The 25,106-nt window shown below is 39.8% G+C and overlaps 1 protein-coding gene across 4 annotated transcripts in view; it reads left to right on the forward strand.

Moving 5' to 3' along the window:
* The window catches only part of shank3a (SH3 and multiple ankyrin repeat domains 3a), a 225,956-nt gene that overhangs the window by 178,046 nt on the left and 22,804 nt on the right, over positions 1-25,106 (forward strand). For all 4 annotated transcript variants that reach the window (XM_040025475.1, XM_040025476.1, XM_040025478.1 and 1 more), the window contains one exon: positions 24,358-24,433. In XM_040025475.1, the coding sequence (XP_039881409.1) occupies positions 24,358-24,433 (76 nt within the window). The remainder of the gene's footprint in view (positions 1-24,357; positions 24,434-25,106) is intronic.

Here is a 25,106-nt window from a genome sequence, read left to right on the forward strand (position 1 = left end):
GCACTTTGTAAATAAATGCAAAAATAAAGCCCGTGTTTGTTGAGGCAAGGGTTTTAAGCACCCAGTTGTACTTCAGAATTATACTTCAAAAGTAAAATTTGCAAATAAATAAGTAATAACAAATAGTAAAAAGTTTATTTGTTCCAGATTCCCAACTGTTGCAAATATTTACAGCTACTTTGACAGTAAAACTGTATCATCAATAAAATATTCTTACAGTAGCAGCTGAGGTAAATCTTTTGAAAATGTCTAGGCTGCCTGGAAAGACGGTTATACCGATGCCAGAGACAGTATACTGGCAACAGAGTACTTAAATCTAACCTTCCCTTTTCATTAGTTGACATTTGACTGTTGAGTTTTCCACCAAAGATTTTCAAGCTTTTAGGGGCACTTGATTAGTGCATAATTAAATGCAGGTGTACTGCAAAGCCTGAATGGTTTAGCCTGCATTAGAACATGTAGTCAGGGTTTGGATCAGAGGAAAATTCTCATGAAATTTAGCAGTCGACTACAAGTTAATGGCAAATGCCTCCTGTATATTTTCCTTCTTTTTATAAAAGGTTTGCTTTTAATTTGCAGTCTTAAAAAGTGTAAAAGCATTGTGTAATAGAGCTGTATGTGAATGATGTGTTATCATTTGTGGAAAGCCCACATGAACAAAAACATACATAAGCATTAGTGGTGACAGACCTAGTTTAGTAAATTAGAGTTTATGTATTTCATGCTTATCTATTAGTTTTGTTAAATAATTAACCAAAACTTTGAAAATTGGTTTTGTATGAGAGATTTATGGAGGTGAATAAATCAAACACGTGTAGCCAAACATCTTTTAGTCTCTGTAGTGACACTTGTTGTGGCTGAAGGCTTCATGTTTTCAGACTGTCAGTTGGTACATCAGTCATATAGGCCAGGATCACACTGAGCTCACAAAACGTGTTTTGCTAACCATGATGAAATTTCACTCAAATGTCTAGTGGGGGAGGATGATAACATAAAGATCTTCTATATCCAAAAGGTCAAAGGTGAAGTCTGCAGAGAAGTAGATTTAAACAGTAAATCGATTGTTTCATAGAGGCTCACAGCCACAAAGGGATAATTCTAGAAAGAAATCACTTTCACTCCAATTACCCCAAAATGCACACAACAGATTAATAGTCAGCATTTAGCTGGTGTTTGTATTGTTTCATTTGTTTGGCTGCTCATTTTTGTACTAGTTTATAAATGTCTTAAATGATACTGAGGTGGCTATTCTCGACATCAGATTGTCAGTGTTGGGAAGGTTTAGTCTGCTTTCTGTCTGTCTCACAGATGTCAGACACTGTTAACCTGCAGTTCTCTCAAGTAATCTGCTGACGACTGGATCGCTTTGTTTTTAAGAATCCTTTCACTACTTTCTCCTGCTAAAGATGTAAAATAGCCCCTAATATAAAGTATAAGATGCGATTTGAAAAGAGAAATGTTTCCTTGATTTCATTCTGTGCTGCTGTATCAAATATTACATGAACTTGACGCACTTTAGTATATTCTTCCTTTTGTAGTAGGCTGCATAAAAATGGCCCCTACTGGCCCACGAGCCAATCTTTGAGTATCACGTCACTGACCGAACGGGTAGTTTTGTTAACTTTAGATACGGTGACAATATAAGGCTATTAATCCAATCTTAAAGTATTAGAGGTAGCCTGCTTAGGAATCAATGACTCTTGAATTTGTCTCAAAATTATATGTAAGTATTATTTTGGCACTCATGTGCACAGTAAAAAAAAAAAAAAAAGAAGAAGAAAGAAAACCTTTTGCGTTATGAGCCTAACACAACAAAATGAAAAAATAATTATTAATGGTATTTGCCAACTCCACTAATAAGTCCTTGGGTTTATTTTTGCTTTTTTTTTTTTAATTTATGTATTTATTGTTATCATTATTTATTGACCTTTACATAAACTCATTGGGCTTGAGGAATACAAGCAAAATGGCCCCGAAGTTTTTAAAAGCTGAAAAATAGTCTACCAGTAAAACGTATTGCAGTAGTAAGGTAATGGAATGCATTGCTGTTTGGCTGTAACACACGGAAATGATACAGGAACAATAAATAAAAAAGACCACCTAACAGTAAAGCAGCTCCTGCCCTGCAGTAGGTAATAAAATGGTGTAAAACTTCTATATTTTTTGGCATGCCATTTTGTGTGCTTCATAATTGACCTTCACATCCATGTTGCAGCATTTAAAGACAACATTGTAAACTTTTCAAACAACTCAGAGTACTTCAGATTAATGCGAACGCATCTCCATTTAGACTGTCGTTTAATTAGCAGCTGGCACATTTCGTTTAGTGCAGTCCCAGGGGGAACAACATGTGCAGTGGGGTTGCTGGATTCAAATTTTTGTGCAGCATCATAAACAAATATCATGGAAACCATCTGGTCACTGGGTGAAAACGTTTACCTTGGCATAAAAGGCTGCAGCAGGTTCATAGAGTGGAAATAAGGCAAGGGCATTTTTGGTTGTGAATATCATCCCCTTCCTTGTGTGTTTGTCGTGCGTCTCCTGGGGCCTATTTCTGGAGCAGCTGGGGAATTTTCTTTTTTTAAAGGGGTTGTTGAGGGATTGAGGTTACCTCAGAGTAGGTGTGGAGTGATGAGAAAGGGCGGAATCTCTAAATACTCCATTTAAATGCATTGTGAGAAAAAGATAGGGGAAGGTGGGAAAGAAAGGGCCAGATAGCAAGGGAGACGGATGGTGGAGCATACTCTAAAAGACAGCAAAGTGGAGATGGCAGAGCGTGTCTTTCAGAGAGGAGGAAAAGAGGGAGGAGGGGGGGGATCTGAATCTCAGTCCCACTCACTCATAAATCCTAAAAAACTCAGAACCTAGAAGCCCTTTTTAGAGACTTGAAGTGATGTCTACCTTCCCCACCAGTAAATAGTTCTTTTTCTTTTATTTAACCAGATGCTAATAATTATATTTGCCTATAATTATATAAATGAAAATAAATTATGCAGTACAAGACAGGCATTTGATATATCAGTGATTAACATACAATTTCTGAATCTACTGAAGCATTTCAAAACTAATCTCATCCTCATCCCTAGATTCATGTGCAGTACAACAGCAAGACAACACAAGATGACATAGTAACACACACTGGGACACACTACAACACCCACAGTGGGTTGTTTATCTGAAGGCAGCCACTCAGGCATCACTGACAGTAAGGGCAATATGTCTCGGCCTAGTGAAGCAGGAAAGACAGCCCTGTCTACAATTAAGTAACCCAAATACCATTATACACGCTCCCTTTCTCTCTGCTCCACTGTGCCATGAGTCGTGAGGTCTAAACTCGAAAAAAAAAGCCCCCATCACTTCTCTGTTTCTTCTGAGAGGTTTGAAAGAGCAGTGCAGATGGAGGGAAAAGAAAAAATGATGTTGAATGGAAAAAAAGGAGTAGTTTAAGTCTGGGATGGAGGATGTGAAAACAGAAGGAGAAAGTGTGAATGACCATGTGACAGTTTAAGCCATCACCGACTCTCTGGCTGTTATCTGTCACCACATGGCTCTCTGCTCTCAGCATGGAAAGAGCTACCTGCAGCCAGCAGTTCATCTTCAATCAGTGCTCAAGGGGACAGAGAGAGGGAAGTGAGACAAAGGCTGAGTGTAGAAGTCAAAGAGGGAAACAAAAGCAATAGGAAGACCAAAATATTGATTGGATTGATCTACGGGGCCCCAGTAGTCTCGTGTGTCTGTTTGTCAGTGGGTTGTACTGTGTCAGTGTGTTGTTATTTTTCGGGTTAAAAAACAAAACTTGGAAAAGGAAAGGACTTTGTTTTCCAGCGCTGCTGAGAGCCTTGAATCATTTCAGTAAGCAGTAAGCAACTCCCCCTCCCACATACACACACAGATGCTGCTGGCCTGTATCAGGGGGTTAATAGTAGATGTTTACCCGTGTTAATGGAGGGAATAATGGTATGAGTATGAACTGCTTTTCCCTTTCTAATGATGCTAACAAATTACCACGCCACTCATTTTTAGCAGTGGTACTGTTAATCTGTTGGCTACCATCTGTTGGGCTCCTACAACCCACCAGCCTAAAGACCCCACCCACCATCCTGCTATCCCCAAACGAGAAATCAACATGCAGTAACCAAAAAGACAAGTTGTCCCTAATGGTAAATGAAACAGAGAGTTGTTTTTGATCAGCCTCATTTTCTATTATATTAGCCTTAATTTTCTTTTTTGCTGCCCTGCAGTGTCAAGTGTCCTTAAGGAATTAGAGGCACATGCGCTCACAGGGGATAAAATGCACATTTTTCTCATTGATGGGATAAGCAAGGGCACATTTTTCAGCGGTTTTATATCTTAACAAGCGTGCAAAGTTTTATTTCTTTTCTTTTAGTGCTCATTCACTCCATTCCCTTGCTCTCCTCACACCGCGGCACAGTTGAATGACTCACAGCCGCATGAATCAGCCCAGTCAGATCCAGCCTGAGCTATTTTTAGCCTGCCCATTAAGAAGTTTTGGAGTGTGTCTGCACTCCCCTAGAATGCTTAAACATCAGTGTTGCTGCGGCAGCTGAGACTGACATGAACAGAGCATCACGGAGGGTAGGGTGGAAGAGAGAGGGGTAAGGAGCGATAGGGAGGTAGTGCAATGGACTGGAGAGGAATCACACAGGATGTCATCTGGTCACAAGTGTGGAATTTTCAGCGCAATTTCCCCTTTGTAGCTCGGTTCTGCAGACATATCTGAGGTGCAACGGCAATACTGTAATTATCTGTGTCTGCTTATTGACAGTGTTTGATGATGCAGTATAGTATAATTTTCTTGGCATTTCAGAAGATTCTCAATGCTCGGCTTTGGTGGTGCAATTGTAAATACCGTGCAGCCTACTTTATGTTATTGAAAGATCATTATCAGTCAGAGGTATTTATTTTATAGTTTTCATATTAGGCTAGAAAACAATAATAATTGTTATAGCTATATCAGCCATATTCTTTTGGAGGATGAAACAGGAGACAATCCTGTACACTTGGAACAACATGCTACGATTTAAATATAAAGCCTCAATGAAAAAAAAGTGATTAATGAATGACGTCAGTTGTGGAAATGATTGCTCTTGAAGCACTGGGACAAAGAGACAGAAAAGGACAGCCCACACATAAGCAGGAAATGTTCTCAAAGTCCTTGAGGACTGCAAGAGGAGCTAAAGAGGATTCAGTGAAAGAAAAGAGAAGGAGACATGTAAATGCCTGTGTTGTGTAGCTTTTCCCTAATAGCTTATGAATGGATATCTGATGGTGTGGCAAGTGAGCCATGGGCGTAGATTTGGCATGGACGGAAGGGACATGTCCCCACCAATATCCAGCGATTATTGAATTGCCCCCACTTGCCCCCACCAATAATTTGATGTCTTCAAGTAAAGAAAAATAAAACCAATAGCAAGAAAAAAAACAATCTGTCAACGTCTCATTCACCTAGCGGTGCAGAAAGAGTTAAATTACGCTCTCTGCTGGAGTCCTACCTTATGTGACAAATATGGCCAATGTGATTGGCTGTGCCTTTCAGGGAGCTCTGTTTAGTTTTAGCAGCGGCAAGCCTGCGCTGCGAGGATCTGCAAGGAGGAGAGGGGGATGGCAGCAAAAAGGAAAAACCTGGATATAAGAAAGTAATTTTCAAAGAAACCTGTAAGTGACTTAAAGTCAAGTTCACTCATAAAATGTGTCCGTCATAATAACGTTACAGGCTATGCTAGGCCATACATGCCAACACTCTAGTGATGGGATTGCCGGCTCTTTTTAGAGAACCGGCTCTTTCGGCTTGGCTCACTAAAAAGAGCCGGCTCTTTCGGCTCCTAACCGGCTCTTCAGGTTGTTTTGTTGCTTTAATTTATTTATTATTAACAATAATATAAAATTATGCACAAAAGGAATTACTAATGTAAAAAAAAGTGGTCTTATTTATATATGTTTATATATAAATATATGCGGTGGCCCCTTGAGACAAAGCACGTACAAACTCCAAAAAGCATGTACAAACTCCAAAACACATTTCTAGCGTTAACTGAACTTCCGAAACACAGCTACCTAGATCACTTAAATATTACAATTGAAAGCATGAAAGCATATGTGTATTGTTTGTGTATTTATACACAAGCACTCATATATATTCAAATGATTAAAAAAAAAAAAAGTTCATTTACCTGTTACTACCACACACCAAATACGGTCGTTGGTACTTGCTGGCTTGTGTAGCCACTAGGTAACAAAAGCTCAACACTGCGCCTAGCATCCTGGAGCACTTCTGTTGTGTTTTGTACGTGTTTTGGAGTTTTTACGTGTTTTGGAGTTTGTACATGCTTCAGGGTTTGTACGTGTTTTGGGGTTTATACGTGCTTTGTCTCTAGGGTACCGTAAATATAATTTTATTTATTCACTCCACATAAAATGTAATAAATAAATCATATAATACAAAAACCAACTATTCACATTTCAACTTTTAAATATTTAAATTTTCAGCTTTTTCCTTTTAAACAAATTTAAAGTGAAACAACACAAAACACTGCAAACCACAACACAATTAAATATAAATTAAAATATGAAAACAAAAAGAACATGCACATTCTCTGGCTTAAGGGCCTGCATTAATAAACTTTTTGAATCCTTTATCATCCGCAACTGAAAATAGTTGTGGATGATTACTTAGTGTTCCCTTAGTGCTAATGTACAGGGTGGGCCATTTATATGGATACACCGTAATAACATGGGAATGGTTGGTGATATTAAAGTCCTGTTGGTGGCTCATTAGTATATGTGAGGGGGCAAACTCCTCAAGATGGGTGGTAACCATGGTGGCCATTTAGAAGTCGGCCATCTTGGATACAACTTTTGTTTTTTCAATAGGAAGAGGGCCATGTGACACATCAAACTTATTGGTAATGTCACAAGAAAAACAATGGTGTGCTTGGTTTCAACGTAACTTTATTCTTTCATCAGTTATTTACAAGTTTCTGACCACTTATAAAATGTGTTCAATGTGCTGGATTCATTTGTTCACAATTCATTGTGTTGGATTGTCAATGCAACCCTCTTCTCCCACTCTTCACACACTGATAGCAACACCGCAGGAGAAATGCCAGCACAGGCATCCAGTATCCGTAGTTTCAGGTGCTGCACATCTTGTATCTTCACACCATAGACAATTGCCTTCAGATGACCCCAAAGATAAAAGTCTAAGGGGGTCAGATCGGGAGACCTTGGGGGCCATTCAACTGGCCCACGATGACCAATCCACTTTCCAGGAAACTGTTCATCTAGGAATGCTCGGACCTGGCACCCATAATGTGGTGGTGCACCATCTTGCTGGAAAAACTCAGGGAACGTGCCAGCTTCAGTGCATAAAGAGGGAAACACATCATCATGTAGCAATTTCAAATATCCAGTGGCCTTGAGGTTTCCATTGATGAAGAATGGACCCACTATCGTTGTCCCCCGTATACCACACCAAACCATCACTTTTGTTGGTCCAACAGTCTTGGAGGGATCCGTCCAATGTGGGTTAGTGTCAGACCAATAGCGGTGGTTTTGTTTGTTAACTTCACCATTCACATAAAAGTTTGCCTCATCACTGAACAAAATCTTCTGCGTGAACTCAGGGTCCTGTTCCAATTTTTGTTTTGCCCATTCTGCAAATTCTGTGCGCCGATCTGGGTCATCCTCGTTGAGATGCTGCAGTAGCTGAAGTTTGTAAGGGTGCCATTTGTGAGTAGCTAATATCCGCCGAAGGGATGTTCGACTAATGCCACTCTCCAGTGACATGCGGCGAGTGCTACACTGTGGGCTCTTGCTGAATGAAGCTAGGACAGCCACTGATGTTTCTTCATTAGTGACAGTTTTCTTGCGTCCACATTTTGGCAAATCCAACACTTGAACCAGTTTCACAAAACTTAGCAAGCAGTTTGCTAACTGTAGCATGGGAGATGGGTGGTCTTGTAGGGTGTCTTGCATTGAAATCTGCTGCAATGACCCGGTTACTGCGTTCACCAGAAATCAACACAATTTCGATTTGCTCCTCACGTGTTAACCTCTTCGACATGTCAATGGCTGTGAACAAAGAGAAACTTGTAAATAACTCATGAAAGAATAAAGTTACGTTGAAACCAAGCACACCATTGTTTTTCTTGTGACATTACCAAGAGGTTTGATTTGTCACATGGCCCTCTTCCTATTGAAAAAACAAAAGTTGTATTCTAGATGGCCGACTTCTAAATGGCTACCATGGTCACCATGGAGTTTGCCCCCTCACATATATTAATATGCCACAAACAGGACTTTAAAATCACCAACCATTCCCATGTTGCATCGATTATTTCCAAGACTGTTTGCGTCTCAACGTTTTCTGGATCCTGCTGATGCCTGTTTGGTGCCTGTGGTCGGCTTTGATGATGATGCTCCTCGGCCTCGCTGCCCATGCCCTCCCAGGCTAAACTTCCGCCGTCAACATTATCGGAACCTGAGATTGCTGCGGCGGGTTTCTGGACCTCCTGAACCCTGAGCGCCAACTCCAGCTCCTGCCAGGATTGGCCTGGTGAACGCCAGATCACTTTTAAACTGGATTTTCTGTGTGTGACTGAGACGTGGCTGAGTGTTGGTGAGTCCAGTGCTCTATCTGAACTTTTACCTGTGGATTATTGCTATTTTAACTCGCCACGGACGTCAGGCAGAGGTGGAGGCACAGTGACTGTTTACAAAAAGGATTACAAATGTAAGCAGTGTTTTGTACAGCCTTCATTCTCCAGCTTTGAACTTACCTTGTTTGAGGCGAGTCGTACAAACCCGGTTTTCTGTGCTGTCATCTATCGCCCCCAGAAATACAATAAGAACTTCATAAACGACTTTTCTGATTTTTTTAGCTGGGATTATGCCCAACTATGATAGTGTTCTTATTGTTGGAGATTTTAATATACATGTATGTTGTCCTGATAAACCACTGGTAAAGGACTTTTTAAGCCTTATTGACTCTATTAGCCTGGTACAGTCCGTACGTGGCCCTACACATGAGCACGGACACGCACTGCACCTTGTCCTGTCATATGGTCTGTCTGTCACTAACTTGGAGATTTGTGACTGTGCACTCTCAGATCATATGCCTGTGTTATTCAACGTTGGTGTGACATATACTGCAGTTAAATCTGGCGCTGCTACTCGGTGCTGTCGTGTTATTAACCCCTCCACTGCCGCGCAGTTTTCTGCTGCTTTTAATCAGCTCGGTGGCGCTTCTGACTTTGTTTCCTCTGACACAGAAGAGCTCAATTCCTGGTTTTATTCGTGCTTACAAACAATCATGGACTCTGTGGCTCCTTTAAAAACCAGGCAGCCCAAGGCTAAACCTGAACCTTGGTTTAATGAGAGCAGTCGTGCTGTTAAGAGGGAATGTCGTCGAGCAGAATGGAGGTGGAAAAAGGATAAATTGCACGTATCATTTCAAATTCTCAAAGACTGTTGGCATCGCTACCAGAACACTGTTAAAGAGGCAAAAAGGGAATATTTTGCAAATATTATTTCTTCCAACTGTCATAACCCACGTGTGTTGTTTAGGACCATTGACACTGTTCTTAATACGCCACTGAATGTCTGTTTGGAAGTTTCTCCTGAGATTTGCAATGATTTTCTGAACTTTTTTATTGAAAAGGTTGTCACCACCAGGGCTCTTATTACAGCTCCCGACTCTGACCCCTCTGTTTCTGTCCCTTACACTGCTGTTTTTACTCAGTTTGAGCTTGTGACGCTCTCCACTTTAGAGGATGTGGTTCGCCATGTTAAGCCTGCAGGTTCCCTTCGGGATCCTTTCCCTCCACAATTCTTTAAAGAAATTTTTCCTAGTATAGGATAGTATGACCTTGACATTATTAACAGCAGTCTGTCTTCTGGTGTGGTTCCTGCAAATTTCAAACATGCAGTAGTGCAGCCACTGCTTAAGAAACCTGGCCTTGATCACACAGTTTTAGCGAACTATAGGCCTATTTCCAAGCTGCCTTTACTCTCCAAGGTTTTAGAGAAAATTGTTTTTAGTCAACTGAAAGATTTTCTAGATGAAAATAACATCTTTGAGGTTTTTCAATCAGGTTTTAAAACCCTTCACAGCACAGAATCTGCATTATTAAGGGTTTTTAATGACATCCTTCTGGCATGTGATTCTGGTAACCATGTTTTTCTTGTCTTGCTTGACCTAACTGCTGCCTTTGACACAGTAGACCACAATATTCTAATTTCTCGATTAAATGATGTAGTGGGTATTGGTGGGACTGCACTTAATTGGTTTAGGTCTTATTTGTCAGATAGAACTTTCTCTGTCAGCCTTCTCGGTTACGAATCGTCTTCTGCTCCTCTGTCATGCGGCGTCCCACAGGGCTCAATTTTAGGGCCACTGCTCTTTTTACTGTATTTCTTGCCTCTGGGTTCCATCCTTAGAAGGCATGGGATCTCATTTCATTGTTATGCCGATGACTGCCAAATTTATTTGCCACTAAAGCAGAAGGATGGCATCTCCATAAAACCTCTCTTGACATGTCTAGATGGTATTAAAGCTTGGTTGGCTCTAAACTTTTTAAATTTCAACGAAAAGAAAACAGAAGTGTTGGTGTTTGGACCTAGTGGTCCCTGTGAGTCCTCCTCTGTTGTTTTAGGATCCCTGGAAGTCTATTTTAAACCTGTTGTTACTGACCTTGGTTTTAAGTTGGACAGTGATTTTAAATTGGACAACCAAATCAGAGCAGTGGTGAAGTCCAGTTTTTATCATTTAAGGCGACTGGCAAGAGTAAAATCTTTTCTTTCGAGGCAGCACCTTGAAACAGTGATCCATGCTTTTATTTCTTCCCGCCTGGACTACTGTAACTCACTTTATGTGGGGGTCAGTCAGTCATTGCTCTCACGTCTGCAGCTGGTTCAATATGCGGCTGCACGACTCCCCTAACAGGAACTCGAAAAAGAGAACATATAACCCCCTTGCTAGCCTCTCTGCGCTGGCTGCCTGTGTCTTTTACAGTTAATTTTAAAATTCTCATGTTTGTTTTTAAACTCTTGCCCCACCTTACCTCTCTGAACTTCTTCATCCCCACACACCCTGTCGGTCTCTCAGGTCAGCTGACCAGCTGCTCCTGGAGGTACCGAGATCCAGGAGGAAGCTCAGAGGGGACAGGGCCTTCTCTATCGTGGCTCCAAAATTATGGAATAATTTGCCCTTGCACGTTAGAGAGGCCCCTTCACTTTTAAATCGCGTCTTAAAACCCACTTTTATTCCTTGGCTTTTAACCTCAGTGAGACTTAGTTTCTCTTTTATTTGAAGTACCGTAGTTTTCGGGTCATAAGCTGCTACTTTTTTCCCACACTGTGAACACTGCGGCTTATACTGACGTGCGGCTGATGCATATTTTTTTTCATGCGGCCAAAAACATTTTGCCTGGTAACAGTAGACCAATCAAAATGATAAGTAGTATATATACGGTATATATTTTTATCGGTCGTTAAGAGATGTTGTAATGTTGTTTGTGCACTGTTCCGTAAAAAAACCCATAAGCAACGCAATTTGTGTGTTACCGATACGTACGTATACTTAAAGGTAGCCGTGTTACAGGCGCTGTTCGAGGAAAAAAAGCATTTGCAGTATGTATTTTTGTATGTTGCCATAACGTTTATGTTACCATGTTTATGTTAAATTAAACGTTAAAAATCCTCACGTGTAATATTTCTGTGTAAATATCTCATATTACAAGTGAAACTCATACGGTTTTCTTTCTACAATTAGAGCATGTGGCTTTTAATCAGGTGCGCTCTGTAGTCCTGTAGTATTTAATTAATGATTTCACTCTTCTTTTATTTTGTTTTTATTTATATCTCATGTAATTTTATTTTACAGTTCCAATGTACAGCACTTTGTGTCAGCTGTGGTTGTTTTAAAGTGCTTTATAAATAAAGGTGATGATGATGATGATGATGATGTTATTACGGTGTATCCATATAAATGGCCACCCTGTATAAGAGATGTTGGTGCACTATAAATGAAGTAATGTTGTTAAGTCCTTAAAGTTATATTCTTTTATTGTCATGACTGTATTTGAAGCTATTTTTATTTTTGTATGATACCTGATTTATATGGAATATGGCTCAAGTAAACTAAAGTCTAAAATACTTAGTCATTTGTTTAATAGTAATTTAACATTATATAATTCACACATAAAACCATTAATTGTAATTTTAAATGGTTTAAAAGCATGTAGAATAGCATATGTAGGCAAGTATATTTCTCTTTTTTTATCAAGAAGCAAAGCCAAAAAGGAAAAAAAAAGAAACGGGGCAGGGTTCGGTGGTTGAATCATCCGTCCCCACCAATGCCAAATCTACGCCCTTGAAGTGAGCACCACTTATGCCGTATGTATGAAGCCTGTTCTTTCAATGCATCGCTCTGCTTTGAAAATGAACAGTTGAAGCTCAAGGACATCAGCTGCTGATCAGCTTCAGCTTTAGTTTTCATTAGGAAAGATGTACCGGCATCTGTTTTGCTACTGTCAGCTGTTACTTTATTTTATTTCACAGCATTCAGCAATATCCCAAATACACTTAAGCAGATTTTTTTTTTTACATGTTTAAATGGCTTCCTCTTTCTGGAAAAGCCTTTCATCACATTCAAATATAAAATTCATGAATACAGTACATATCGTATCCTCATGAGAGTGTTGTAGGACTATTACAGCTTGTTTCTCCTTCCCTTTCTCTTTCATTCTGTAATCTTACCTTTTCCCTGTATGTTTTTTTTTCTGTCTTTTCAGTTTTTCATGTTATCAGCATTTCAAGGACAGGGCCAGTCTTCGCCCTTCATACCTTGAGTGTCACCCTAACACAATAAATATGAATGTTTTTGTGTGTTAACAAGGCCAGTCAGGCTGAAGACATGTTGGTAGCGCCTTCTTTCTTATCATACGCTTCCCTCTGCTTGCTGCAGGAGACAAGGAGTCGCTGTCTTCAACCCCCCCACACCTCCCACACCCCACCTTTATTTTATACAGTTTTATAAACCATGTTTGCTCTAGGCTTAAGGAAAGAAAGGAAAGAAAGAGAAGAGCTTAATGGTACCTCATCAGCGGCAGTAAAGCAAAAAACTTTAACAGGTTATTTTGGAGAAAAGGTCTGTCTGCGTTGACCTTGGGTAAGACTGGTGCAACACCATAAAAGCATCAGTGTCACCTCAAAGGGAGGCTACTTAATTGATAAGCTGCATCCCATTTTTCTGAGCCAGCTCAGTCTAATCCTAAATCATGAAAACCACAAAGCTTAAGAACACATAGGATAGCCATTTGAGCATAAATAGTTTGCTCTTATTGGTGTCCTTAAGCACTCATGGTCACCTTGTCCATGCGTTGTTGTGATTTATTATAGCGGCAATTCTACAACTTATGTATTTGAGTTCATATTATTACAGTCGGTAATTTCAGTGCGATACTGAGCAAGCTCATAACAGAAAAAGCATTCACCTTTCAATGACAAACCCCTTTCGTTTCCCTCATGGTTCCATAAATTAGTCGGTACAGGCCCAGATTACAAATTACATAGTGAGTTCAGTCAGTAACTCTCTGGTGACAACTTGTAAAATGCAGAGTGAGTATGCAAATGCTGACACGACAAAGCTGTGCGTGTGCATTCAAATGGACAGGCTTTTTTAAACCTTTATGCTTACACACACGCACGCACTTAAGTTATTGTCTCGAGTCAGCAGATAGATTAGCATAGCCAACTAATCCATCTTATTAGCGAGAGAGAAAGAGAGAGAGGGAGAGACAATAAACCACAGGTTGGAAGGCATGTCTTAGGTATTAAAGTTTAGCTGAGTCAGTGTTATAGACTGGCAGTTCAAGAGAAGTCCTACCATTTAACCCTGGAAAAAAAAATTACACTAAGTGTCCAGTGAGTGTGTGCAGGGCTCTTGTGTTTGTTTGTTCGCCACAGAGTGATGGCCACTATCTGTACTTTTCATCAGAAGTCAGTCGAGTGTGTTGAGCCATCTCTCTCTGGAGGACAGATCCATATCAAATCATAATAGATGGCGATGCTATTTGAACAATGAATCAAAGCTGAAGCAGGGCTGACAGTCGAGCAGAGACATATTACATCTGACAGGGGCTGCACTGGATGAGAGCGGGTCACAAGCGCAAACTCGCTTGTACACACGCGCATGTCCGCACACAAAAGTAAACATGCACATACACACATCGACGGGTTAAGGCACTCTTCTGAAAGTCTAGTCTATTTCACAGTGTCGTGGCGGCTCTCAGACACTGTTCACCTGTGGTTGTTTAAAGTCATCTGTAGATTGTTGGTTGAGTTGCTTTTTTTCCATGAATCCTTTCACTGCCATGACTTGATACCCACCGGGTGTCATTATTGTGGTGTGCTACAACAGTCTTGCTCCAGCCCTCTTTATATTTTGCTTTAAAGGAGAAAAACTTTCTTTTAATTTTTCAAAGTGGTTTTAAACAGCAGATTCACTGGCTTTCTGGAAGTCTTTCAAAGTTTTTCTTTGGCCATCAATCTACTGTCCTGTGAAGCCTCATCAGAAACGGTCTCAGTGGAAGGGTGGCTGTTAAAAAGCCATTCTTAAAGAAGGCAAACAGGGAGAAAAGGCTGAGGTATGCCACAAGAACTATACTAAAAATCAGTGTTAACAGGTCTTATGAAGCAATTGAAGTGACAAATTTTAAATATTTGGTTCAAATCATTATCATTATATCAGTGGAGGTCAGGAGCGAAGTACAACTCAGTATAGTGTCATCTGGAAAACAGCGGAGGCTCTCTCTTGGTTTGGTCCACAAGTGGTGTTGGGGATCTTGTCATATTGGCAAAAATGTCATTAACAATGATCACAATTACACTGCCAGTGCAGTAAAGGTATACTTTATATCATGTATTTCCGTATGTGTTTCTGAATTTCAGGCACTTCCCAGTTTCCTAGTAAGATATTGTAAATGGCCTGTATTTGTATAGCGCTTTTACTAGTCCCCAAGGACCCCAAAGCGCTTTACACAAACAGTCATCCACCCATTCACACACACACATTCACACACTGGTGATGGCAAGCTTCATTGTAGTCACAGCCACCCTGGGGCACTGAGGGACACTGGCGCCACCGGGCCCTCTGACCACCACCAGTAGGCAACGGGTGAAGTGTCTTGCCCAAGGACACAACGGCCGAGACTGTCCAAGCCGGGGCTCCAACCGACAACCTTCCAATTACAAGGCGAACTCCCAACTCTTGAGCCACTTTCGCCCAGAAGATATAAAGAAATGAGAGGCGGTTCAATAGAATAATCATCCTTGTTTTCCTCTTTCACCATATTTCACTGTCTTTCTCTTCAGTTTGTGTCACTCGGCATCCCTCTCTCACTCTCCTACGGAGCTACATAATAGAAATTCTGAATCTCTTTTATTATTTACTCCAGCCCAAAGATGTTTCACATTACATTGGTCTTTTGTTTATAAAATAAGCTGTTCAGCTCCCTTTGGGGATGTTTGTGTGTCTGTATGAGTGATAGCGTCCTGACCTTGACTCAAAAGTGTACTGCGGCGTGCATCACAGCGTTTGAGGGTCTTATACAGTAGTTGCCTGTTGTTGACTGAATTTGATTGAATTATTCAAGGCTTTTGATAGAACTGAGGTATTTATAGGCGTCGGCCTCTGCCTCTGACACTTACGTGGTAACAGCAAGCTCTCTGAAGGCTCTTTAACAAAGCAACCAATTCCGAGGCAGAGGAGGAGGAGAAAGACAGCAGAAAGGCAGAGATATGCTGGAGTTGTTTGCTCGAGGCTAAAACAGAAGAGGACACTGAGGCCACAGACAGTTACGCGCAGTTTAGTGCTACTTGTCCAGGAATTCCTGTTTCACTGTTAAAACGAAGAAAGGAAAATGGTGCTGAGGAAACAGCTGTCACTAGTTTTTCTGCATGAAATGGATTTTTCGGGATTGCTTTTAATCGCCTCAAGGTGAAGACGAGAAGATGAGCGGGAGTTCAGCTTGTCTCAGGGATTCAAATGACAGAGGGGAGAGACAACCTTCTTGTTCAGGTCTTAGCGAGGCTGAAAGGTGGAATTGAAAAATGGACTGTTGTCCAGTCATGGTGTCAGATTTGCCTGTGCTGTGTAGCAGGATAGATGGAGTTGTCACAGTTGTGAAGACAGAGCAAAGCAACTCCTCGTATTATGACCTTTTCTGGGGTAAGTTTCATTGCACTGAGCACCGTTTAGATGTAAACACTCTTTTCAAGACTGAAATAGCCCATTTTTGCAAATGTGAGAAACTTCCAATGTGACTCAGCATACGGAGTAATGTAGTAGAAAAAAGGATGGTGTCTGCTAGCGTACTACTGCTTCCATTTTTAGAAGAGGATGCTCACTACGCTGCACATTTAAATGTGACTTAAAGCTTAATACAGAGCAGGAAAAAAGTTCAATCATCAGGCTATCAAACTATTTGTTAGGTAACAATTTTAAAAATTTACCAAAAATAACTAATTAAAAGTTTTCCAGTTGTCACTCACTGTCATTCTTAAAGAATTGTTATTTTTTGTCAAATTTTCCTTTGTTCTTGCTGTCAGTCTTCTCCTCATTGCAGACCTACTTTCTTCCAAAAGTGGAAAAGCTTTTTTCTATTATCGGATATTTGTTTTGTATTTCTATTTTTAGACTCTGTTGTTGTTTATTATTTATGTCATGATGATCAAATATTCAAACGGCTCGCTCTTCTCATTAAAGTAAGCGACAGCAGATGTGGCATTTTGACTCGCAAGAACTCAACAAAATGGTCAAAAGTTTCACTGGATACTTGATGATGAACTCTTTTCCTATACTGTTGCCATCATTTGATCTCATCTGTCTTTCTCCCTATAATCATTGGTATTTCAACGCCATTGTCGAATTCTTATCAAAGCGCGTTGTTAGACTGTGACTGTCCATGCTAAACAAAGACTGTTGAACTGGTGTTCATAAACAGCCTCTGGCCGCACTCTCCAGTTCCATTTTTTTTTTTTTTTACTATTGCACCATTTCAGACACCCATCTAGCATGCCTCAGTTGACCATAGGTGCTATGCAGAGCTTCGTAGGCCCACATCTACATGTTCTAGCATATACTCTACCATGGCGAAGACAGAAATCCTATGTGAAGGTCATATTTGTCATGAACCGGCTGTGTGGAGGCAGATGAGGACCCAAACGCAAAACTCACGGAGGCAGGAACTGAACTCAAAATCACTGCTTTATTGCAGGTTTCACAAAGGAACAGAACTAAACTGGGAATACTAACAGAAAACCGTGGGAACACAGAAAGACACACAGGTTCGGGGAGAAGACATTGACGACGCGACACTGACCTGATGGAGATATGCACATAAATACACAGAGGGTTAACGAGGGAAGTGGGAGCACACGGGGAACACAGCTGACACAGATAATCATAACGAGACAGGGCAGGAGTGAACACAACATGACGCATACTGACGAGAGACTGTCAAAGTAAAACAGGAAGTACACAGAGGTTCAGACAGGAGGAGAGAGAGCACGGGAAGAACACAGACATAACAGGCTGGGGGAAACATGGAATAAAACACAAGGAGAGACGAGAGCTCATAAATACACAGAGGGGCCCACAGGAGGTAACCAAATAAGGAACATCTTAACTAAATAACCTAGGAACCAAGGCATAAATAGGGAACAAAATACAAAAACACACAAAAACTAAGAATACTGGGCCAACATGGCCCAGGACCATGACAATATTTGTAGCAAACTGATGCTGAATATTAAAAAAATATCTAATCTGTCAACTGCAGCTAATGTCTGAGGTTATCATCAAGTGTTGATGTTTCACCTCACTCCCTTTCCATGCACAAGTTAAACTTGACCACAGTAAAGTAAGTAAATAAAACTTTATTTATATAGCATTCTTTTAAAAAGATTTTAACTGGCTTTTAAAGGAAACCGAAGACTACAGGGAAAAAATCTAAGGAAATGAATCCTGCAATACTGTTGGTGTCTGAAAGGCTCAGGCTTTATATTAGTCAGCTAACATGAAAATGTCATCACTGTAACAAAATTATAACAAAACACAACTTTTTCTTCTGTGTATCCTGTTACGAGTGTGAAAAATTGTTCTTCGGGAGCAAAATTGTTTGCATCATAACATTATGCTGGACCCTGGTGTTTGAGTGTTTGGCACCTGCAACTCACATCACTAATAAGAGCACAGCTGGTTTAACACTGTACATCTCATAAAAAGCGACTTGCCTGTCTGTTTATGCTGCACTCAAACAAAACAGCTATATTAAATTCGTGATGGATTAAAATGATGCTTGAGGATCATTCCTGTCCTGATGAAAGTTTTGTTGTTTGTTTCGTTTGTTGGATTTCTCTTTTCTTTTCTTTGGTTGATGACTGGCTGTCAGTGGCACAAACTGGGTTTTCGTGCCAAAACACACTCTTTGCTTTGGTATCTTAGAAATAAAAGCCACCATCTGTTTCACCACTTGAGTGCTTCACATGAAGAAACAGAAATGTAATGTTCAGTTTGAATTAAACTCAAAGAGAGCTGATTTTTGTTCGTAGCGCTTCTGATGGACTATAAAATAATGAAGCTATTAGCTGTAATTTGTCGCTCTCGCAGGGTCAAGTCAACAGTAAACAACATTAAACAGTGAGAGTTGTGTCACTTCTCATTTTGAATACTACCCTGGAGTTCTAACCTTGAGCAGTGTTTATGTGTATCCCTTATATGTACATAGCAGATAAATATTAAACTGGCACAGCGTCCACTTCCAGCCTCTCTTTTATGCTGTTTTCTTTTCCTTCCTCTTTTTCACACTTCTATATATTAACTGTGACTAATTTCACTCCATGAAGAATAAAAGCGTTCGCCTTTCTTTCAAAACTCTTACTGAAGATGGAATAGCACTAAGGAAGAAGAGCGAAAAAGAAAATGAAGACATTGGCCTGTCCACTATACTGAGGACAGTTAGCCTTGTATCCACCTGCATGCTCCAGCAACTCCCTGTTGGATCTGTGCAGTGACAGACACATTGTGTGACAGCACAAAAGAGAATGAGATTTCCACAAGCTTCTCCTCACAACTCTTTTTTTAAACATTTTTTTTTATTTTAAACACTGTTTTTCTTCTCCTATACACCAGGTTTAAGAGGTTAAGAAACAAAATTATGAGGAGACAGAAAGAGGAGAGTAGACATGAGTGGGAGAGTGGCAGGGAAGAATTAAAAAGTCAATGGGGCTTAGTTGATAAGTGTGTGTGTTTGTGTGGATGTGTTTGAATGTTTGTGTGCAGCTCTTATCAGTATTAAAACAGCATAGGTTAATTCCCATTCAGCGTGGACACTGTGTTTGTGCGCGTGTGTGTGTGTGTGAGTCCACGTGTATGTGTGATGGGACTCTGGCGTCCTTCAGACAAGGACAGCAAAGGTGTTGCAGTCTGTCCAGAATAGAGAAGTGGGAAAGATGCAGCATGTTAACAGTGTTACAGAAAGCGTGACTTATCGCTTGATGTGTAAAATATGCTTTCATCTCAACAGATGATCACTCATAACACACAAAAAAAACTTTCAGTCAATACCACCCTTCATATATTTTTGATAGTAAAAACATCTATATTTCTGCTCAAATTATAGGGTAGAAGTGCTATTGTCAACTTTTACCCTGATTAGTTACGTTTTTTTGAAAGTGGTTTAATAAATCTTACTTTATTGCATTACTGTACCAAGATGACTTCACTAACAGGGTATTTTAACAGAGCATATGTCAGAAGAAGACTTCATCAAACAGTGCAGGCTGTAGGCACTTTGGATTTTACTGTCCTAGAACGTTAGACTATATTAGTCCTGTTGGAGTTGATGGTTCAACTTTACGTTGGTTCCAAGGTACGCATTGAGACAACATTTGATTTCATTCAGTGTGGTTATTATTGTTATTATCATTGTCATTATTATTATTATTACCATTATCATTTTTATTATTATTATTAAGGTGAAAAGCTTGAAAGCTAAACAGTACTAGTACTACAGTACTTCTCAAACTTTCTGTTTTTGTCATTTCAGTTTGTGACAGAGATCAGATGAATCTCTATCCACTGGGCAAATCAAAAGGAACAAATTTTACCATTTAAATTTTGCCCACATTGTTTTATTCAAGAGGCAATTAAGGCAAAATGTGTTTCTGCTACCAGATGTCGAACATTGTTCAAATGAAAATGTCCCTCGCTTTTGATATCTGTTTTATTAAAAAGCATTCAGAGGTCAAGTGTTTTTTTATGTTCTCAAAGGGAAATGACCTTCCTCTATTTCTTTTTCTTTGTTTTTTTAATACTATGACGTTACAGTTTAATTTTGGAACTGGATGTTTCACTTGAATTTCAATGATATCTCCAAAAAGTAGAATTTGGTTTGAAACCAACATTGTTCTACTGAAAATGTCCTTGTCTCTCTATATCTCTGTTATTAAAAAAGCATTCAGAGGTCTCTCTGTTTTAGACAAACATTTGTCTTCAGAGAGAGAAAGTAGTGCATTCAATTTTAAATTAACAAAACCAGATGGAGATTATTTGAGCTTTGTGACACAGCCATCAAAAGATGGGTATACTGTAGCCATAAAGGGATGGATATGGTCAGCAACAATACTCAGGTAGGCTGTGGAGTGTAATTATTCTCAATCGGTACTAAGGGGCTCAAAGAAAACACCCCGACACCATTATACCACCATTACCACCAACCTGAACTGATGATATAAGGCAGGATGTATCCACGTTTTCATGTTGTTTAACCCAAATTCTGACCCTGACATCTTAATGTTGCCCATCTAATCGAGACTCGTTAGACCAGGCAACATTTTTCTAATCGTCTATTTTCCCATTTTAATGAGACAGTGTGAATTGTAGCCTTGGTTTCCTTTTCTCAGCTGACAGGAGTGGCACCTGGTGTGGTCTCCTGTTGCTGTAGCCCATCTGCTTCAAGATTTAATATTTTGTGCATTTAGAGCTGTTCTTCTGCAAACACTGGTTGTAACAAGTGGTTATTTGAGTCACTGTTGCCTTCCTATTAGCTCAAAGCAGTCTGGCCATTTTCGCCCAGAGAACTGTCGCTCACCGGGTATTTTCTCATTTTCAGACCAGTCTTTGTAAACCCTAGAGATAGTTGCGTGGGAAAAATCCCAGTAGCCCATCTGGCACCAATAACCAATCCACATTTAAAATGAACTGAAATCACATTTGCTTTCTATGATGTTTGGTTACAACTAAAGCAGGTTAGAATTGGTTAGAGCAGGTTGTCTTGACCATGTCAGCATCCCTAAATGCACTGAGGTGCTGCTGTTGGATTGGCTTATAAGATATTTGCCTTACCGAGCAATTGAGTCTCTACATATAGATGTAATATTAAAATGAATCTATATGTATAGATTCAATACATAATAAAAATGATAATAGCTTTTTGTTTACAGTGGAGCCCTGTGTCTCATCTTTTGTTTTCTGCTTTTGTGTGTATGAGTCTGTGATAGATGGAAGTATATTGGAGGTTATCTCTGCTATGAGGGCCCTGTCTTTAGATGCTCCTGGCCTGTACATGACAGTTGTGATGAATAAGTTGCATTTCACACTTCTGGACCGTATCACATGGTACACATGGTACACAAACACACATACACACACAAACTTAGATGCGCACACTCTAGTAGAAACAGAAATACAAATGCTGCATCTGTTGCTTTCAAGCACTATTCAAACAAACAAATGCAGTCTTCTTAACTAAACCATAACTAAACAAACAAGTGCCCAGCAGGAGCAGCTTTTGCGTACGACATCGATGACCACTGGATGAAAATAATTTACATTTTCGATCCATTGCAAGTTAATCACTTCCCTGCTGGCTTACGCTTCAGATAGAATTCATTAAATCTGCAAGTCTAAAAAGGTTTACCATTACAAAAATGTAGTGTCTAATATTGTTACACGTTGAGCAATCAGGATTTCAATTACGTCATTATTGAAGCCCTTGATAGTCATTAATATTATGCTGTGTTTTCTGTAGACATAGCTTGTATTGATGTCAATCACTGTGTTACGGTCATGTTGTCATTATTGTGGGTGTTCAACAAGGGTCCATTCTTGGTCCTCTTTTTATTCATCACAGCCGTGATGTTTTGCCATGACCATGGACCTGTTTCCTAATCTGGCCAAAGTGCAACCTACTTTTTACACACACACACACACACACACACACACACACACACACACACACACACACACACACACACACACACACACAAATAAACAAACAGACACTCCTTGCTTCAATTCCAGGAGTAGATGCAACTCCTAAGGAATTTGTCTCAGGAAGGGCATCTGGCACAAAAATCTACCCAATCAAACATGCAGAGCTACCTGCTGTGTTGACCCCTTGTGAATAAGTGTGTAGGCAAATCATGTGGTCACTTAATATTTAAATACAGAACCTAAGATACATGAAAGTCTGGCATTAGCCATAACTCATTAACCATATTCAACTGGTACGTGTATGTGTGCATGAAAGCTGAGTCTAGCCCTAAAAGAAAGCCTCTGAAGGTGTTGGAGAAGACAAGTCCTGACTCATCTATGACTTTCTCCCCAAATATCACCTCTTTTTTCATTACGACTTACCTTTGACAGGCTGTGCTAACAAAATGCCATGTCTTTCCTCCCCAGACCGGATGTAGAGTAACCTTCTAACCTAAAGAAAATACCAACTCACCCTTCTTTTCCCTTTACTTTAATTGATAGATGTACACTGTACAGTAATTGTATTTTAGTTGGATATTTTGAACTCTATACATTTTAAGTTGACTGGGCTTTTTATTTGGTGTCAGAGAATTCAGAGAATTTATTTAATTAAATTTCTCACCTGAGCTGAAAAAGACATTCAAATGAACACTCAATCTAACATACAAAGGATGAAGAAAGCCTCGCAGTTGGAATCATGCTGAAACAAATCTGCAAGATTCAGAGTGATTCAGATTCATAGAGCACAGCTCCTTGATTATGAAAAACAGGCATGTTCAGGCAAACAAGATAATTGTGAAAATGCAGATATAAAAAATGAAGAGGAAGGTCAGAGAGTAAAAACAGTGGCTAAGAGGTTAAAGTTAACTGCTGCTAAATCCCTTTTCATTTTTTGCCCTTTTGCCGTGTCACCGAGTGTCAGTGGATGCACTTATCAAAGCTTCGAGTTGTTCTCAGCTGACAGTCGGTCACTCACACAGTGAATCAGATTGACAGGATAAAGTGGATCTGGAGATGCCAGCCAGTTCAAGACTGCTCACTCACTTTGACCTCTTTCCACTTTTGTTCTTTGCGTGTCTTCTTTTTCCTTCTCACATATACAGCTTATCTTAAACATCTTCTTTCGTTTGCCTGTATTGGAAAGTAAAGCGACAGGAGGCAGGAATGTGACCAAGTTTGCCAAGCAAAGTCATAGGAACATGCTGTGTGTCTCACATCAACACCACGGCGGCTCTTGCTTTCACAGCCTCGTCCAATTAAGAGCTTGTGTGTGCCGTGCAGTGTTTAGTCAGCCAATCGGCTGTGTAGTGGAGATGTATTGTGCTGTGTATTATTGGGATAGAAAAAGGGCATCAGCACTCCTATAGGATAACATCACATATAGTGACAGAAACCACATGCACACGGTGCATACACACACAGTATTCAATGAGCGTCTAATCAAACACATTTGCCTTTTAAAAGAAACACTTTGAGGGCAGAATTAGGCAATTACTTCACTGTTTCAAAAGCAAAAAATTACCATAGAACAATTATACTCTATGATAAATGAAGCATGTTAATGATAATTGCTTCTCTGTGGTAGCTTAATTCCTCTCTGTGCTCACCGAATTAGATTATTATTGACATTTTTATACTAACATGCTAAGAACTGGGGCAGACACAGCCTTGACATTTTTGGAATCTTGTGGATTTGTATAAAGTCATTAGCTGGACTAGATCTGATTTAAAAAAAATCAACTGTGTACTTCCTAAAAAATATTCAAGTAAAGCATTATTGGGATATTTTTAATTTCAGCTTATTTACGGAGATCTGTATACACTGGCAATGTGGCTTTTAAGACAATACACTTCACTTGAACATCTGTTATTAAATCATAGTAATAATTTAGGCAGTTTGATGATGTAAGTGTTTAATGGTCTATATGACCTTGTAGATAGATCAGTTACCTCCAATATATGTTTTTATAGCATCAAAAAGTATATCACTCAACCAATCCTTTAAACCTATTTTACAGAGACACGGGAGGACCGCACTAAGAGACTGTTCAGACACTACACTGTGGGATCATACGACAACTTCACCTCATACAGGTACAACCTCTAACTCTGAGCTAGCATCCTACAGCATTGTCTAGTAGTGTATATTGTACTGCTCATTGCACTGTACTGCTGGTCATATCACACACGGTTTCCTTGTCTTAACAGGGTCAGTGAAGTTCATTTGTGCTGTAGAGGTGCTGCCATCTAAAGGCGTGATCCTGCTAGTGCACACAGTTCTGATTCTAAAATGCACACAAATGATATTACATAACTCTCTTATACTGTCTGTATGTAAGGGTGTTCACTATGCATGCATTGCACATATTCTCCATTTATGTCTGTCTTCATATTCATCAATTTTGATTCACTTGAATTTCTTCATAATCTAATCTTTTATTCTTTTTTAAGTTTTGTTATCCTGTCCATATCTCGAGATGACATTTATTATGTACAGAGTGTGAGTGATCCCTCTCTTCCAAATTAGATGTACTAGCTGAGCATTTTGTTGTTATGCAAATTCTCACTCTAATGCCACAGTTTATCGGTTAGAGACACAGAGCTGGTCTGCACGAGCATTGTTACGACCTGCTTCCTTTGCCTTTCATAAAATGTCAGCTTCTTGCAATCTAGGTTTTAGTCAAAGTAAGTGTTGCTTCTGTTTCCACAGCCACAGACTTTTTGAGTTACCATTACTAAAGCTGTGAACCTGTGATAGTCTGCATAT

Source organism: Simochromis diagramma, unplaced genomic scaffold (assembly GCF_900408965.1).
Source record: "Simochromis diagramma unplaced genomic scaffold, fSimDia1.1 OVJJ01000293.1, whole genome shotgun sequence".
NCBI lineage: Eukaryota > Metazoa > Chordata > Actinopteri > Cichliformes > Cichlidae > Simochromis > Simochromis diagramma.